This window comes from Macrobrachium rosenbergii, chromosome 32 (assembly GCF_040412425.1).
Source record: "Macrobrachium rosenbergii isolate ZJJX-2024 chromosome 32, ASM4041242v1, whole genome shotgun sequence".
NCBI classification, from domain to species: Eukaryota; Metazoa; Arthropoda; class Malacostraca; order Decapoda; family Palaemonidae; genus Macrobrachium; species Macrobrachium rosenbergii.
The window spans coordinates 13,979,125-13,997,459 of NC_089772.1; the positions used below are offsets into that span (position 1 = coordinate 13,979,125).

Here is an 18,335-nt window from a genome sequence, read left to right on the forward strand (position 1 = left end):
GTGCTTTTCATATTATAATTAAGCGACTTTCAGTTAACTTTCCAAATACAACTCACAAAATAATTAGATTACTCTTGTAACTGAACCTGAACAGGTTACACAACGAATAGAGAAATATATTTTTGGAGGTGAAGTATGAAGAAGAAAGTGAAGTGAGCATCCCCTACTTGCATGGCGCTTTTAGACATTTTCAAGTGTGCCGGTTGATCTAGTGCAGTGACTCTCAAACTGGGTGCCGTGGCACCTTGGTGTGCCACAGACGGTGCCGCAAGATTGTCATGAATGTTGTCTTGGCTAGATCATCTCAATGAACATTTGTAAAAAAAAAAAAAAAAAAAAAAGTTTGCAGAAGTCGTCATATAATTATTACCAGAGTGTCTACTCTATGTTTATCTAATTCTGATATGCTCTTTGTTTGTACAGTATATTTCTGCGCGTACGGCGTGCTGGTTCTGGTGTGAGCATGGATGATAATTTTATTCATTGAATAAGGAGTTAATTCATGCGGTATGGTGGGATGGTGAAGAACGGGTGCCGTGGTAATGATTAGGCTACACTAGTTAGGGTGCCGTCACTAAAAAATAAAAAAAAAAGATGGAGAACCACTGATCTAGTACTAGAACGCAGCTTGCTGTTGAACTGACCGACCGAAAATTCAACTTTTGAGTCGCGATTCGAATAAATACCGGAGATTTGATTTCCCGCGCATTTAATGGCCGCGATTGAGGTGTGGCTGTAATTTTGCATCGTTGTCATCAGTCGGGCCTTTATTGTTATAGCAGTGATGGCTTCCATTAAGGCCTGCAAGAGATTAATTGCTTCTGGTCCCCCTAAGTGTAAATGAAATGGGATTCAAAACGCTTCGCTCGCCAGTTTTATGGGCGTCATTTCGAAATTTATCTATTTTTTTTTTTAATGTCATTGGCATTGATTTCGACTTCATTCTGATGAGGTTTTATGCGGCTTGAAGCCCCCGTCATTGTTAGTTTTCTGTAAAAGAAAACTATTGTGCCGGCTTTGTCTGCCCCGCACTTTTTTCTCCCCACTTTTTCGGTCCGCCCTCTGGTCTTGAAAACTACTGAGGCTAGACGGCTACAAATTGGTATGTTGATCATCCGCCCTCCTGTCATCAGACATACCAAATTGCAGCCCTCTAACCTCAGTAGTTTTCATTTTATTTAAGGTTAAAGTTAGCCATAATGCGCTTCTGGCAACGATATAGGATAGGCCACCACCGGGCCGTTGTTAAAGTTTCATGGGCCGCGGCTCATACAGCATTATGCCGAGGCCACCGAAAGATCTGTCTATTTTCGATGGCCTTGATTATACGCTGTAGCGGCTGTACAGAAAACTAGATTGCGCATAAGAAACTTCGTCGCATTTTTAAATTTTTTTTACTGTCATTTTATTTGGCTTCATATTCGTGCTCAACTTGCAATCTTATATTTACTGAAAGTCAAGGAAACTGTTCATAAGACAGGCGTTATAATCCTGTGTTATTACGCTTGTTTGTTATTAGAGTGTCTAGTATAACAGCTTACTCGTGCAATGCAAGCACTTGAGTATTCAGTTGTTATCTCCTGTCACGCAATCTTCACTCAAAAAAAGAGTTTTTCATAGAGCAATGTCATTTTAAACAGTTGATTTTATTCTTTTAAAATTTCATGTTCGTTCCTCTTCATCGCAAATCTTTTCTCAAAAAGTTATCACTGAACTCGGCTTCCGAGTCGAAACTTTCCTCTCATCCATGATGTTAATGAATACTCTCGCTTTCCTTCATAATATCTCTCTCTCTCTCTCTCTCTCTCTCTCTCTCTCTCTCTCTCTCTCTCTCTCTCTCTCTCTCTCTCTCTCTCCACCCCAGTGGTTCTGAAACCCCGCTCTGACAATGCATTTTTTAATGGCTCTAGTTTTTTATATTTTATTTATTTATATATTTTTTGCCCTCGGTAGCAGTTCGAATCCCCGACCCTCAGCTATCAGATGGGAAAATGTGCTTATATTTGCTGCTCTTCTTAACATCTGGGATGGTTGTAGCAGGAGGAGAATTCCAGATCTCAGGAAATTGAGCATTTAATCAAGAGTGGTTCCAAATTCCGTAGTTATTCATTCATTCCAATCGATTGCAAGGACTATATATATATATATATATATATATATATATATATATATATATATATATATATATATATATATATATATATATATATCCTGTTCTGTTCCTGTATTAAGGATCCAGGTGTTTAGACTGTGAATGGCCGAAGACTATAGACTCTGAAGACATTAAAAGGTCATATTTAGGTGCTGTTGTAGGTCAGGGTTATATGCAGGTGCTGGTGTAGGTCAAGGTTATATTCAGGTGCTGGTGTAGGTCAAGGGTATATTCAGGGCTGGTGCAGGTTAAGGTTATATTCAGGTGCTGGTGCAGGTCAAGGTTATATTCAGGTGCTGGTGTAGGTCAAGTATATTCAGGTGCTGGTGTAGGTCAAGGTTATATCCAGGTGCTGGTGTAGGTCAAGGTTATGTTCAGGTGCTGGTGTAGGTCAAGGTTATATTCAGGTGCTGGTGTAAGTCAAGGTTATATTCAGGTGCTGGTGTAGGTGAAGGTTATATTTAGGTGCTGGTGTAGGTCAAGGGTATATTCAGGTGCTGGTGTAGGTCAAGGTTATATTCAGGTGCTGGTGTAGGTCACAGAGGCTTATGAAATAAAAGAAACCAAGAGCTGTATATGCAGAGTGAAATAAATGTCACTTAATATCAATATGTCATGGAGGTATTTATTTCTGTTATGGTAGGAGATTACCTGAAGTATGTGTTTGCCAAGTCGAGTGACCATTGTATAGTAGTCCCTGTACAGTCAATTAATTTTGGGAGTATCACGTAGAACACGAGTATTCAAATGTTAACTGTTGAGTTTCAGTCTTGTGCTAACAGAGGATCTGGAGCGTGTACCACTGCTTTTTCAGATATCAAGTAGTCCTCTTAATTTTTTCAGCGTAAGTTGCTATTTCATTACTTCAGATATAGAGGTACACATGTTGAAGTGACGTGGGGTATCGTATGTCTGTTTGGGTACAAAATCGAAGGGAAGATAAATTGTCAAAACACACTGATGCTGAATTGTTTCTAGGATTCCACCTCCGTGCTGTCATGTCATGTGAGGCATTTCGAGGTAAGCTAGAATAAAAGGAGAGAAAATATCCCAGTTATTTTTAATGGAAACCTTCCATTTAGTGATCATGGTTCCCTTGGCTGTAGATGACTCTTTTGACAGAATGATCCGTCTTGTCAATATTTTCAGTGAAAACTTGATTTTTATTTCACTTTTGTATTGGTCACTGACCCCTTTATAGGATAATAAATGCTTGAATCTTTTACATACACAATCATACACAATCGCATTGTGGCTTGAAGCAACGTTACTGCAAGGGAGAGGCAAGTGGCATATCACACTGCCATTATGCTATTGCATTAGTTTTTAGCTTGACCTTGGACGCTTAGCCGGAATGAAGAATGATGTTGAAGTTGGAATTTGTTCGTTCGTTCAGTCTGTCACTCCCTTTTTGCTGCGTTTTTGCTCTTTCGCGGAATGGAAGACAAGGTGTGGTTTCAGTGAAGCTATTCCCCGTATCAGCTGGTGTCATACAGTAGGCAGTGTTTTTTAAATGATGTTCACTTTTTAGTTTTATGTAAAAGAAAACTATTGTGCCGGCTTTGTCTGTCCGTCCGCACTTGTTTCTCTCCGCCCCCAGGTCTTAAAAACTACCGAGGCTAGAGGGCTGCAAATTGGTATGTTGACCAACCACCCTCCAGTCATCAAACATAGAGAATTGCAGCCCTCTAGCCTCAGTAGTTTTTATTTTATTGAAGGTTAAGGCTAGCCATAATCGTGCGTCTGGAAACGATGCAGGACATGCCACCACCGGGCCGTGGTTAAAGTTTCATGGGCCGCGGCTCATACAGCATTATACCGAGACCATCGAAAGATAGATCTATTTTCGATCGCTCTGTTTATACGCTGTACAGAAAACTTGATTGCGCCGAAGAAACTTCGGTGTATTATTTACTTGTTTTATGGAATGTGTGGTAATATTGCATTTTGAGTAATTTCCTGTCGAATGTATTATAAACTGGAACGGAAAGTTCTTCTGGCTTCAAATTGGAATGAGTTTTGGTGGTGAGTTTAAGTGATTCCTTTGAAATTCTTGGTACCGTGTTACCTGACAGACTAAAGGGAAGAATGTCAGATATTCCCAATATATATATATATATATATATATATATATATATATATATATATATATATATATATATATATATTTTTTTTTTTTTTTTTTTTTTTTTTTTTTTTGTCTTTTGGGTAATGCACTGACCTACTTTCTGTTCGAGATTTTTCGGTTACAGAATATAATCGATTTTGGTGTGTGTCAAAACTTTTATTTGTAATATTTTTTCGTTTACAGAATATACTAATCGATTTTGGTGCGTGTCAAAACTTTTTTATTTGTAATATTTATTCATGGTCCTTTGTAAATAAGCTCATGGGATTGTGCTGTGATGGTGTCGAATGTGTGTATTTTAAACCAAGGCTAATTGCCATCGCTTAGCTAAGGCTTTGGGGAAAATTTCAGTTGAATTCTTTGAAAAATATTTGTAGGCCCCAAAAACCAACATAATGAAATCATATTTAGCTATTAGGATCTTACAGGCTGTGTGTACTTTTAGAGAGGGGCCAGTTAGTGTTTGAATTGTATAGCCAGAGTCCTCTTTAATGCACAGAAAAACAATAGGTTCTGATTGCTTTAAAACTCTTTTATACTCTTATTATGCCGAGAGAGCACTTGAGTTTTTCTGACTCATCTTTTCCTATCTTTGTTTATGCCTCAATTTCCATCGGTCATGAATATATCTTATTTCTGTGGTTGTTTGTCCGTATTAGAGTTACAGACAAACAAAATATATAGTTTACATGGTGCAGTTGTTCCAATTGACACGTAAGCCTCTGGCAACATAATAGAATTCTAAAAATTGAACTTAATCCTCTATTTAAGCACAGTGAGTAATTTGCCATTTGAACCATAAAAGTATTTCGAATCCCAAATACAGCGTTTTGACCCAAATACTAAGATATTTTTTCTCTTCTCCCACAGGTAAGATCTGGATGATAATAGCTAGGTTTGGGTGGAGTGAATCGGCACGTAAGTATACGAGGCCAAACACAGGAAGTCTCCATGGCAGAGCTTGTTGTTAGGTCTCCATACCTCGCAAGTTTCGTTTGTTACATATTTCTGTATGATAGTTATAGTTGGCCCTTTGGGCGACTTTCAGTTGAGGTATTGTATAGTGTTGTCTGGCAGTATTTGAAAGAAAGATTTTTTTGGAGTGAAATATTTTGTGTATTAAGTTATATAGAGGGGTTATGAGTGTTCATTGAAGTCTGCCTGACAAGCAGAAGACTACACAAGAGTTAATGTGTATGTGCTATATATATATATATATATATATATATATATATATATATATATATATATATATATATATATGTGTGTGTGTGTGTGTGTGTGTGTGTGTGTGTGTGTGTGTGTGTGTGTGTGTGCGCGCGTGTGTGTGTTTTCTGAATCAAACCCATCCTCATGTGTAAAGAACTTTCACATGAACCGCTTTATTCATCTACACGAAAGGCGCTTCAGCAGTGCGTCTACCCTCCATGCACAAGTATGCCATTCTTCTTAGTGTTGCAAGCACTCCAGTCCCTTTTGGACAGTCAGACAATTTTTTGGTACGTCTTTCACTCTGACTACCCAGTTCTTCGTAATTCTTCTCCCACCATTATTTCCATACTTCATTCTTTGCAAAAACATAATTTTTTATTCGTGGTAGTTCAGTGATGTTGCTGAAAGCTTATCAGTGTGTGGTCCCGAGTTGGAACTATTCCGATCAGATAGATTCCACAGAAAGCTTCCATAGTATAGGTCATGTCTTACACCTACACAGAAAGCTCATCAGCAGCCTGTCAAACCTCCTGTACCCACGATGTACCATTCGCTCCTATCCTGCGTGCATTTGTGCGTTTCCTGGATGTCAAGACCTCTCATTTTGTATCCATTTCTCTGCATCGATTACTCTTGTCACCAGCATCTTTTCCTCCATGTTTTCTACCCCCGTAGGGGGTTAGTGCCGTTAGTGCACCTCATGCGGTGCACTGTAGGCGTTACTTAAGGTTCTTTGCAGTGTGCCTTCGGCCTCTAGCTGCAACCCCTTTCGTTCCTTTTACTGTACGTCCTTTCATATTCTCTTCCATCTTACTTTCCATCTCCTAACAATTGATTCATTACCTCCTCTGCCTGGTTTCCGTTTAACCTATGATCCCAAGAGCCAGGTCTTCTTCTTCAATTTTCAGTTTTCATTCTTTTTAATTGGCATTTTTTTATTCACACACTATAATATATATATATATATATATATATATATATATATATATATATATATATATATATATATATATATATATATACAGGGTGTCCATAAAGTCTGTACAATTCAAGAAAATATATTACAAAAGCCATTGATGAGATATCTTGGTAAGATTTCTTCTATGTACTCAGTACCTTAATAACTGCTGAATACATCGAACAAATATCTGAGGATGAAACATTCTACAGCTGAGTTTTAGTGATGAGGCAACCTGTCATGTTTCAGGAAAACTGAACACACATAATGTGAGAATCTGGGGATCAGAACATCCCCATGTGACTAGGGAACTTCGCTGAGATAGGCCAAAGATGAAGGTGTGGTGTAGGATCTTGTGCAGTCGAATCATTGGTCCATTATTCTTCGAGACATTAATTACTGCAGATGTTTACCTTGACCTTTTGACTGAATATGTGGCACCACAACTAGATGACCTTCAACCAGCCATCATTTTCCAGGAAGATGGTGCACCACCACATTGAGGACTGCATGTTCATGGGTTCCTAAATCAAGCATTTCCAGACCGGTGGATTGGAAGAGACGGCCCAATTCCCTGGCCACCTCGTTCACCAGCTATCACTCCCCTGGGCTTCTTTCTACGGGGCTATGTTAAAGATATCAAATATCGAACGAAGATACGGGACATCACTGATCTCAAGCAAAAGATCACTGATGCCAATGCCACCATTGATGAGGCTATGCTACAGCAAACATGGCGAGAAATTGAATACCGTCTCGATGGGCTTCGTGCAACTAATGGTGCCCGTATAGAGGTGTATGAAATGAAGCAAAAAACTTCAGTATCTACTCCTCAGTTTATAATAATTTTGACATAATTATCTGTTCATTTGCTTTTGTAATATATTTTTTAAATTGTAAAGAGAATTTATGGACGCTATATAAATGTAAGTATATATAAACACATAAACATACATATATATGCACATATGTATATATATAATATATATATATATATATATATATATATATATATATATATATATATATATATATATATATATATATATATATATATATATATACATACATACAGGCAGTCCCCGGTTTACGACGGGTCCGGCTTACGATGTTCCGAGGTTACGACACTTTTCAAATATATTTATCAGAAATTATCTCCCAGTTTATGACACATGTTCCCGGATTACGACGCTTACAACACCGATCCAACGGAAGAAATATGGCTCCATAATGGCAGAATAATCAAAATTTGGAGTTTTTTTTTTATGAAAAACTCAATAAAAATGCAGTTTACATCGTTTTCAGTGCACCAAAAGTATTAAAAGCAAGGTTTTCTTTGGATTTTTGACGATTTATCGGTTTATGACGATTTTCGGTTTACGACGATTTTCGGTTTATGACACGGCGTAGGAACGGAAACCCCGTCGTAAACTGGCGACTGCCTGTATATATATATATATATATACATACAGCATTACTAAGCTTGTGCTCATCCACAAAGATACTACATCAACATAAAATATAGAATCTACCTTTTTAGAAAACAAAGTGAAGAAACCATGATGATCTTCTCCAACCCAGCAATGAAGATTATCAAGAACTTTCTTATCATCCTTAGATTGAAATGCAAATTTTATATGAATAGGTTCAGGATGACAAGTATCAGGGTAAGAACAGGTGGTGTACAATTAGCTTGCAGTAGCACAGTTTAACATTAACTTGACCTGCAAAGTTGTATCATCTAAGAGCATCCCACGAAATAGAGAAGCCTATTAGAACTGTGGGCGTTCGTTTATAAAAAAAATTGTAATTAATTTGTACGAGACCCACTGCATATGTGTACTTATGACAAAGAAAAATCAGCCGTATCATAGCAAGGACAGTGATGCTGGAAAAGCATTCTTAAATATCGTAATTAGAAAGTAGGATGTGGTTCTGAAAGTATTTGTGAATGTCTTCTTAAAAGTTATAGGATTAGAAATGTTAATTGTTATTAAAAAGGTTAAAGTAATCACGGCCCATGTAAATATTAGAATTTTAAAGGAAAGATACACGTACCAGACTTCAGTAACGGTAATGCATCACTGGATTTTAGGTGTCCGTGTATCCTTTCTCTTGAACTGTATAATATACTCTTGTATTTTCCTTCTGCAGGGTGGTGACAGAGTGGTATGGGAGTTCCACAACGTCACACTAAATCGAGTACCTGGCTATGGCTTCGGTATCGCTGTCAGTGGTGGCAGGGACAATCCCCACTTCACCAATGGAGATCCTTCTATAGCCATCTCCGACGTCCTCAAAGCTGGTCCTGCTGAGGGCAAACTTCAGTAAGTTTAGTTTTATTTCCGTTGCTGCAGATGTTTACAGCGGGTTAAGTCAAGGGAGGCCTGAGGTAGTTATTGGCTGTGTGATGAATATTATGATGATGGTACTAACAATACTTTAATCATAAAGTATTAATAATAGAAGTAATAGTAGCTCACATTTATCTAAGAATAGCCTCACTGTCGTTGTGATGGTGTAAGTGGTATTATCCGGACTTTGCTGCCTCAGGAAATACTGTACTAGTCTCTTAGAAAAGCAATGCAATTTGTCCTAAGGCCAGTTAATTCTAAGTAGAAGATTGTCAATCCCTTGAAATTGAAATTCCAAGAAATTGTGATTTTTTTGGTCATTATCAATGACTTTAATGACCTGGTAGAATGCCAGATATTAAGCCTTTCAGATTTATGGCAAAACACTCACTATTATGGATTACTTCTTATGACTAGGAATGATTTTCTTTTCTTGATTGCTGTCAATTTGTTTTTCATGATAGCGTGTTGGTTGTGGTCTCTTTTGATGCCAAGTAACTGCCCTTTCTTGGATGTTGTGGTTAAAAATAATTATTAGGAAAGAGTTAACACTCAAGCCTATGCTGAGGTTAGAGATGTTGGAATGAAAAAAAAAATACTTCAGAAAGTTCTAATCTTCACTAGATGATTTGAGGGAGGGTAAAATGTGATTGCTAGGTTTGCTCTGCTGGCTTGAATAAGAATGAAAACCATCCATGGGAAAATGCATTCTGAAGTTGCTGGGTATATACGCTGTCCTTTCAAAAAGTAATTATGTCTTGGACAAGGAACTGACGAGACACGAAGGAGAAGTTTTGATGAAGAAATGTGTACAGATTTCATGCATAGGGGATCTATGAGCAGGTGAAGGAATATTTAAGCTTAGGGGTGGTTCTTCAGGACAGTTTTTAAGTGTTACTAGATAATTGGTGGGGAGAGGAACATGTGAGGCTAGGTAAATCTAATAGGTGAAAATTAGAAGTGTCCTTGTGTTGAAGAAGGGGAACTGATTGTGAAGAAAATTAAGAAGTATGAATGTCAAGTAGTGATGGATAACAATATAGGATCTTCTGAAAAAAATGTTAATATTAAATAATAAGAAGTGATGGAGGACAGAGTAAGAATCGTGATACTTAGAGTACTGTACACCAGGAAGGCGATGAACCCTGCTTTTAGAGGGAAAATTGTTAAAAACAAATATGTTTGTGACGTTTTGTCCTGAAATTAATGCTTGATATATTTCTTTATAGGTTTACTTGAAAATTTATATCATGTGTTTGTTTCTTTCCTGTTATGAAATATTTCATATATTTGAACCCTTTCAGAATCAACGATCGTCTCATATCAGCCAATAGCATTAGTTTAGAGAATGTGGATTACGCTCGAGCAGTACAGGTATTACGTGACTCTGGGGCCTCTGTGCAGCTTGTGGTCAAGAGGAGGATTGTTATACCAGCCCCAGAAGCACAAACACTCAAAGTTACCCTTACTAAAAACAAGAAAAAAGATGGTTAGTGATTAATGAATGATGTGAATTTTCTGTGATTGTCTCTTCAACAGTTTTTGGTATCACTGCTTATTAGTTGGTATTACAGCATATGAATCGTATCTGCAAATGAAATTAAAACTTTTCTTGACCATTGTGTGTTACATCCATTGCTCTGTTTTAAGAAAGGCTGTCATTTGGTATTTTTTCATTCTACAGATTTTGGCATTGTCTTAGGTTGTCGGATATACATTAAAGAAATATCAAACAAAGCCGCTGTAGATAAAGATGGAACCCTAAAGGAAGGAGACGTTTTACTTCGCATTAATTCTAATTCCACTGATAATTTAACTCTAAAAGAAGCTAGAAAATTAATAGAAAGTGCAAAGGAAAGATTACAATTAGTAGTCAGAAGAGACCCTCCACCATCTGTAATGGCCCCTCCAGATCTTACTGTTAAGGGTGAGTATGAACAACCTAATTGGTTGTCTGGGAACAGGACATTCCCATACTAGAGCATATTTTGACTCTTCACAGTAGTATCTTACAGTACTTCAACTTTTTCAACTAAGGTTAACCAAGTTTTACTATGGTCTCCAACGAGTAAGATGTCTTATCAGCAGTGCATACCTCATTTTTCATTAAATAGATTTTCCCAGGTTCATACTCAGGTGTTTTTCCCAATGATTCTCTTGTAAATGCCCCGAGTCTTCCATTTCATAGTTTTTCAGTATTAGATAAAGCAGAAGTGTACTGCATTGATAAGAATTGTGCAGCCCGTTTTATTCTGTAATTGTGTTTCTTGTTCTCTTCTAGATATTCGCAACCCTGAGCATAGTGACACACGTCCTAATTACTCTACCCAGAATCTCTATGTTCAGCCACCAACTCGATCTGACCACCAGCGCAGTTTGTACGGCCCAGACACCCCTGATGCCAAAAACAACCTGATGAGGTCTGGGTAAGTGTTGCTCTCATACCATTTGGAAAATTCTGAAATATTTTTTTTGTGGCCAATTTGATCATATAACAACACTTAAATATTAGTAATAATATTGATTAGTAAAGTAGATAGTAGAAAGTTTGGTTTGAACTTGTGTGATATTAATAAAAAGAGAAGTAGAAATCCAAGTACAGTACTAGTGTTTAACAGTGTTGAATATATTTTGTACTGTACTGTATTATTGAAGCTGAATAATTTAGCTGTAAGTAATGGAAAGTATGTATGTAAAACTCTTATGTAATCACACTTACTATATTTGCATAAAACAAAAAATAAACTTGTTGCATACATTTTACCAAAACCAGTAATCTTATGAAAGCTTTTGTGCTTGTATCTAATTAGGATCTAAATAATGCTGGTCTCCCTTTTTGTATCCTAGTCTAATCACACAGCCATGGGTTAGCAAAGTTCTCAGCTTCAACAGGTTTGGCACAGTTTTGTTCAAGGCTTGATAATGCACACACAAGATGCCAGTGCCTCTCTCAAACGCTCACATATAATGTCCCTTAAACTGAAAACGTGAAACCTCCTTAATCCAGCCTTTAATATGCTTTCGTGTATTATTTTCCACGTATGGGTATCCTAAGACTTTGTCATTTCTTTGTTTTTTCGTTTTTTTTTTTTTATTTTCGGTTAAAGAGGTTTCTTTGCAATGATTTATCTTATTCCCTGACACTACTGTGGAAGCAGAGGCCCTATATAATAATTAGGCAAGGTGGTGGATGCATAATGGATATAGATTTTTACTGAGTAAAGAGTGTGCATAAATGTGTGTAGATTTCTCAAAAAACTTTTTTTTGATGTGCTGTCGATGTGTATGAATATAATCTGCTCTTTGTATAAAGCAAATACATCTTGATCTTGGGGGTTTATTTGCTTCAAATTTTTCTGCACTTGATGTATTACAGCATTCAGTACTGTATATGTAACTTTTCATTGTGTTGTTTAGATGCACACGGGAATGCAGATATATACATGCACGTTTTAGAGTTTTCCCCATTGCAGACCATGTACACACAGTTATCCCGACCAATCTTTAACTCATTTCCGATTTGATCTGTGCACGACAAATTTCTGTACCTGTGCATTGGATTGGTGGCTACTAATTGAGGGTTTGGGAGAGAGTAGCTGTGCATTAGTATATCCATCCCCCAAGCACTGCCATAACCCACTGCTGCTGTTGTGTTCAGGTATAACCCTGTGGTGGTGGGCATGTCATCTGGGGAGGTTCCGTATGGTCTGCATGACCAGGGCTCCCCCCACGATGATGCTCCTCCCCCACGCCCTCCCCTTCCCCGTCCTGAGGATTACTACACCCGCCATGCACCTAAGGAAGGCCAAAACTCACCATCCAAGGGCCCCAGTCTCCCGGTGTAGGTTTCATCAATGCCCTACTGGTCACTTCCTCTTATCAATTCTCTATTGGTTAGCTGACAAACTCTTGATAATCTTGATGCTATATAATGCCTCTCTACTACCTCAGTGAAAATATACAATAGTGCAATACACAAATTATGTTATAATTTCCCCATTTTTGTTTTGAGAGAACACACCTTGCAAGATATTTTAAAAAATGTAAAGTAGAGAAGTTGTGATAGATATCTAAATTCTATTAGAGTAGGCACTTCATGTGAACAGAGCTTATAAAAGTCACTTAAACAGCAATATTTTTACAATGTTAAGAACTACTGATTGATATCCTGTGTTTTGATTCCTTTAAGATGCCCATATGGATCAGAGATGCTTTAAGAAACAGTTATGTCGTATTAGAATAGATAGGTTTAAAACATAGCCTAGTCACTTCACTGTTAGTGTCTGGGTAAGGAAGCAGTACAGTATAGTTGTGTATACTAGTTACAGTCAAAAATCTTTTCCATACACACTGACTTCCTCCCTTCCTTCTGCTGACATAACTTTTGCGTTCTGTAGGCTTCCTTACATGTATTGCACTTCTTCATTATTAACATCTAATGCACAGACACTAACCGACTTGGTTCCCTCTTTCCTTTAATGGTATGTGGCCGAGATATGACAGTGACATGAGGGACAGGCTCGATTATTAGTTGTCTTCTTTTAGTTTCGTCTTTAATGTGTTATGTGGAATGAACAGTAGAACGTTACACTGTACTGTGAGCCATGGCAGTATGTTAACACCATATATTGAAATGAAATGTCCTCAGCAAAAAAAATGCATAAGTTCATTCATGTTGTTTTTGTTTTTCATAGCATTTTTGTATTTCAGTATGCTGTCTTCCCATTGATAGACATTCACTTCAAAATATGTTTTCTACTAGTGGTGGCCAAATATTTGAATGTTAGAGTAGTGACTTAATGTTTTATGTACGATGCAGGGTAATTGACAATCAGGGCTATAGCTTTCTATTTTTAGTATCCGTTCTATAGTAAACAGAACCTTTTCATTGTTCGCAACTAATCATACTTGTTCAGTGAATAGAGAGATGAATGTAGGTCTGTTTTTTATTTGCAATTTTTTTTACGTCAGCAGTGTACAGAATTTTGCCTTGCCCATATACTGTATTAGAAATTGGTTTTTTATTATGTATTAGCATGTTAAGATACTGTATAAAATGATGTGATATTACTGTACGCTAATCAGGTTAGTGATAATTTACTTGGGTTACTGTAATGCACTCTGAGTTGTGTATATAGGAATACTGTATCTTTACATCTTTTAGTTACTTTTCTAGAGGTCTTTGTAATGTGTCTGACACCCACCCACCTTTCTTAACATTAGGAATTTATGTTATGTAATCTGATCACAGTGATTCGATAACCTACTCCACTGATTCCTGTTTTTGTATCAAAGTTAGCAGCAGGAATTAGATAGAATATTTACGTTTTTCTTCATATGTTACAGGTCCTTAAGGGAGTTAGAAAGTTTTGTTCTACAATATTTGATTTTGATGAAGATCAGTACTGTGCTTCCCTTACTTTGTATAATTTTGGAAGAGGATGAATTTTGCCACTTATAGAAATATGATTGTTAATATTAATATTTCGTTTAAAACGTGACCAATATTTTCTGCAGTATTGTCTCTTACTTAAGTATTTGTATTATTTTTAGAAGATTTTAAAACATTATGTCAAACTCTCCAGTAATATCATAGTTCCACATATACTAAAGGTAAACAGAAGACTTCATGCATGTGATAACACCATCATTGCCGTAAGTAAAGGAGTCTTCTTAAAGATTCATAAACATTCTTTGACAAAGTGCTGTGAAAAAAATGCTGAAAGTCTAAAGCAGTAATCAGGATCATAAGATAAATTTATTACAGTTATTAATTAGATTACAGTATTACTTTTTTTTACAGAGCGAATCATGATTGGGTCATAGTTTGAAAATCACTTAGTGAAGTTACAAATTGGCAGAAGTAAAGGTTTATACTTTATTGACAGGACAGGGTGAGCTGTTCCACCCCATAAGGGATGCTTCTTACAGTTTTAAACTAATTTATAATAAATTAATAAATAATCACAGAAAGATATACTCGAAATCTCTGCCAAGACTGTCAGCAACATAATAGTCGTGATTCTGTGGGGTCCCAAAGTTTGTTGGTGGCCGATCACACTCTACCTGATTTTGGCCATTACCATATTTTTATTTTATCAATCACTGTAAATTTATTTTTTTTACACATACTGTAATGTCAGGTATAGAGTCATTTTGGAGTTTAACAATTTTACTTTGTTGTAATACATTCAGAAATGGGAAAAAAAAATGATTTGAATAACTTGGTGAAGTTTACTGAAAATTTTAACGGGTGACGTCATTTACAGTTATCACAGTATCAAGAGTTGAAATTTGCATGACTACAGAAGACATTATCAGAATCTCCGTGGGTCAGTATGTATTCAAAGCAAAGGAATAAGTATAATGAAGACTGCATTATCAGACAGTGCAAGCCTGTAGCTAGGAAAGATTAAAAACAATGGTTCAAGATACTACCTCATGGAACATGAAATAGGAGGGGGTTAAATCAGATCTATGATTATCTTGAAAAGGTTGTGACCAAGTACCAAAGTAAGTAGTTAGTTTACATTGAAGACATTAGCAGGGATACCAGAAGATTCTTAGATAAATAGTGAAGTGCATGAAGGGTCAGTACTGAATTCTGTTTGCTTTACCACAGCCATAAAAAAATGAAAAAGTTCAGTAAAGGCAGCTCCTGGGAGCTGTTATTGACATATGACATGGGATTAATAAGAAAAATTCGTAGGAATATTCAAGGGAGGAGTTAAGAATGGCAAAAAGATGGTTTTATTTTGGTGTAATCACTATCAACTTATGGTTTTGGTAACCGGAGGAAAGAAAGTGAAGGTCTAGTGAGGAAAGTGACTATATGGAAGTGTGGAGATTGTTGGAATAAATTCAGTACAAATTGCATGTATGGAATGTAACAGGTGGTGTTATAGAAGATGGTCATGGTTGCAAAGTTGAAGTAGAGGATTTTCAATGCTGAAAATTGCACGAGAGCAAACACTGAAGAGGAAGTGGTACAACAGCTGTCCTTGGACATGATAGACCCTTTTCATTACCTAGACATCATCCTGAAAAGTACAGTTGTAGTTGAGAGGTTAGTAATAAAAAAAAATTAAGAGAGTAGCAAAACCCTGAATGAACTGATGTCCTCTGCTAGCAAACAATATTAATTTGATACGTGTGTGTCTGAGGCTGTGGTAAAGGAAACTATTTGTAGAGATGAGAATAATGAATTTACGTGTGGCAAATGTTCTTGAAGAGTGTTTGGTATTCTGAGAAAAGAGTTATTTTAACAAATATCATACAAAAGGAGTGAAAAATTACTAAGAACGAGTACATAAGAGATGATGAATGATTTTTTAATATTTAAAAATAATGCTTTTTGAAAGTAAATATATATATACAAGCAGTCCCCGGTTATCGACGGGCTCGGTTATCGGCGATCCGGTTTTATGGCGCTTGTCTAGCGACGAAAATTGTTGATTTTCAGCGTCGATACGTACTGATTTCTGCTTATTAGCGCCAGTAATCAGGTATTGGCGCCGATACCAGTTATCGGCAATGTTCGCTTATCGTCATGCCGTCAGAACAGAACCTTCGCCGATGACCGGGGACTGAAGAAAATATGACAAGGGAGATGAATTTAACGTTACTTTTCAGTTCAAGGCAATAATTAGCTCTTGCTAACCAGATAGTCACAAGTACTAGATATTTACCACTGTGGGGCACTGTATTTTTAAGACATGAGTTTTGTACGACTGCTCACATTGACAAATAATATTTCTTGTTTAAAACTGATGTTACAAGATGACGAAGTGGCTATTTTGTAATAATAGAGGAGACAATAACAAACAATTTAGCCAGCTCTTAAACTGAAGTGATTACCATGCAAAAGGTGAGAATTTACACATTTCCATATTAGAAAATTTTATTTTTCCCTTTAGGGTAACACCGGAAATTATAGAAGTATTGTGAAATTAGTAAAAAATGAATGTCGAATGTTATCCACTTTGTCAGCAAAATGTTATAGGGTGTATGGTAAATACGTACAGCTAATCAGTACAGTTACATTTCTTTGTGCAAATTTATATTAATTAATTTTTGCTATTGGTTGAAATAAAAGTAAAAAATAAATATTTAATGCTTACTGTATTTTACACGCTAACTTAATCTTTCAGCAATTACAGTATTTGTTCAAGGACTTTGTACATTTATGGAAATGTTTTATGTATGCAAGTCACTTGGCTTGCAAGATGTGTTTACACTAGAAGGTTAGGATTAGAGTAGATGCTGAGTTTGACTGGTAAATAGATTTTACAGTGTTGTGTGGAACATTAAATATTTTCTCTAATTAAAGCAGCCACTTAAAACCATATTAACTCCATTACTCATATATGTCCCTATTCATGGTCTTCCAATGTCTCCAGACACTGCACTCTTTATTTAATGAAGAGAAGATCAGTCTTCGCTACGGAATTGCTAGTAGTTATTCGCAAACTCATTACTCCTGCCGTATCATTCCTTTTTCACTTATCGTAAGTGCAAGTAGTGTGGTTTTTCCTTATCAGGGTCTTATCTGTTGTCAGCCCCTGTCTTCTTTATTGCCAGTCTCTCACTTAGCAGTTGTTAATTGTAAGTATTATATCTTTATGTGTCTGAGAACACTGCATCTGGTAGGAGTCCCTGTTTTCTTCAGGATAGCTTTGTATATATTTTGAGTTGCGTATCATTTGGGTGTCATTTGTTTAGGTTCCATGATCGTTGCTCAGGAGCTAACGAGTGATAAACTAGTTAGCTCAGTAAGGTTGGTTCATGCTCACATTAACTAATAGAATATGTATACTGTATATTTACTGAAAATTATGCAAATTTTCTATAAATGAGGTGGTTCAAACTGCTGATGTTGATGCTTTGTATGCCTCAGGATTCTTCATCTTATGTCTGTAGGTTAGTTGCAGAATCTTCATCTTAAGCAGCAATAAAGGAGTACCTGTGTTCAGAAGAATGTTGCTGTTTATTGTTCAGCAACGTCCAGTAAAACCCAGGCCAGCCAGTAGTCCAAACAGTCGGCTTACTTATTGCCTGCTCTACCCACTGCCTGGCCTGCCTGTTTGTCACAGCCCTTGCGTGTTCCTTGCTTGCTTGCTTGACACCTGCTGTACCCACTATCCGACCAGCTATTGTCCCTGTTGCAGAGGATAACCCTTGTCTTTCCTACCTGGTATGAGAATATGTTGGTTGATTGCTCCAGGAAGAATGAAGGATGTAAAGAATCAAAGGCAGCACCAACCATGACTGTTTAGTTACCCTCCCTGAAGAACTTATTACCATTATATAACCTGTGGAAGTGAGAGTATAACTACCTGTCTGCAGACGACCAGGACATGATTCAGAGCAGACAATCTTCTTTGATCTTAGAGGTTCACCTCAAGGAGAAGTAGGTGTGACTGTGATATTTTGAGTGATAGCAAATTGGCCTCAGATTCTTTCATCCACCTGGACAGGTCATCAGTCAAGAAGCAAACAGCTAGTATTCTTCTCTGAGAAAGTGCACAGGTG

At 36.9% G+C, this 18,335-nt stretch overlaps 1 protein-coding gene across 32 annotated transcripts in view; it reads left to right on the forward strand.

Annotated features, from left to right (window-relative positions):
- Positions 1-18,335, forward strand: part of LOC136855727 (tight junction protein ZO-1-like) — a 409,885-nt gene that overhangs the window by 330,453 nt on the left and 61,097 nt on the right. For 16 of the 32 annotated variants that reach the window (XM_067133067.1, XM_067133069.1, XM_067133064.1 and 13 more), the window contains 5 exons: positions 8,605-8,777; positions 10,109-10,293; positions 10,489-10,731; positions 11,086-11,230; positions 12,463-12,645. In XM_067133067.1, coding sequence (XP_066989168.1) covers positions 8,605-8,777; positions 10,109-10,293; positions 10,489-10,731; positions 11,086-11,230; positions 12,463-12,645 — 929 coding nt within the window. Of the gene's footprint in view, positions 1-8,604; positions 8,778-10,108; positions 10,294-10,488; positions 10,732-11,085; positions 11,231-11,651; positions 11,697-12,462; positions 12,646-18,335 lie in introns of all 32 variants that reach the window. The other 16 variants (XM_067133076.1, XM_067133072.1, XM_067133086.1 and 13 more) reach the window with 2 other exon arrangements.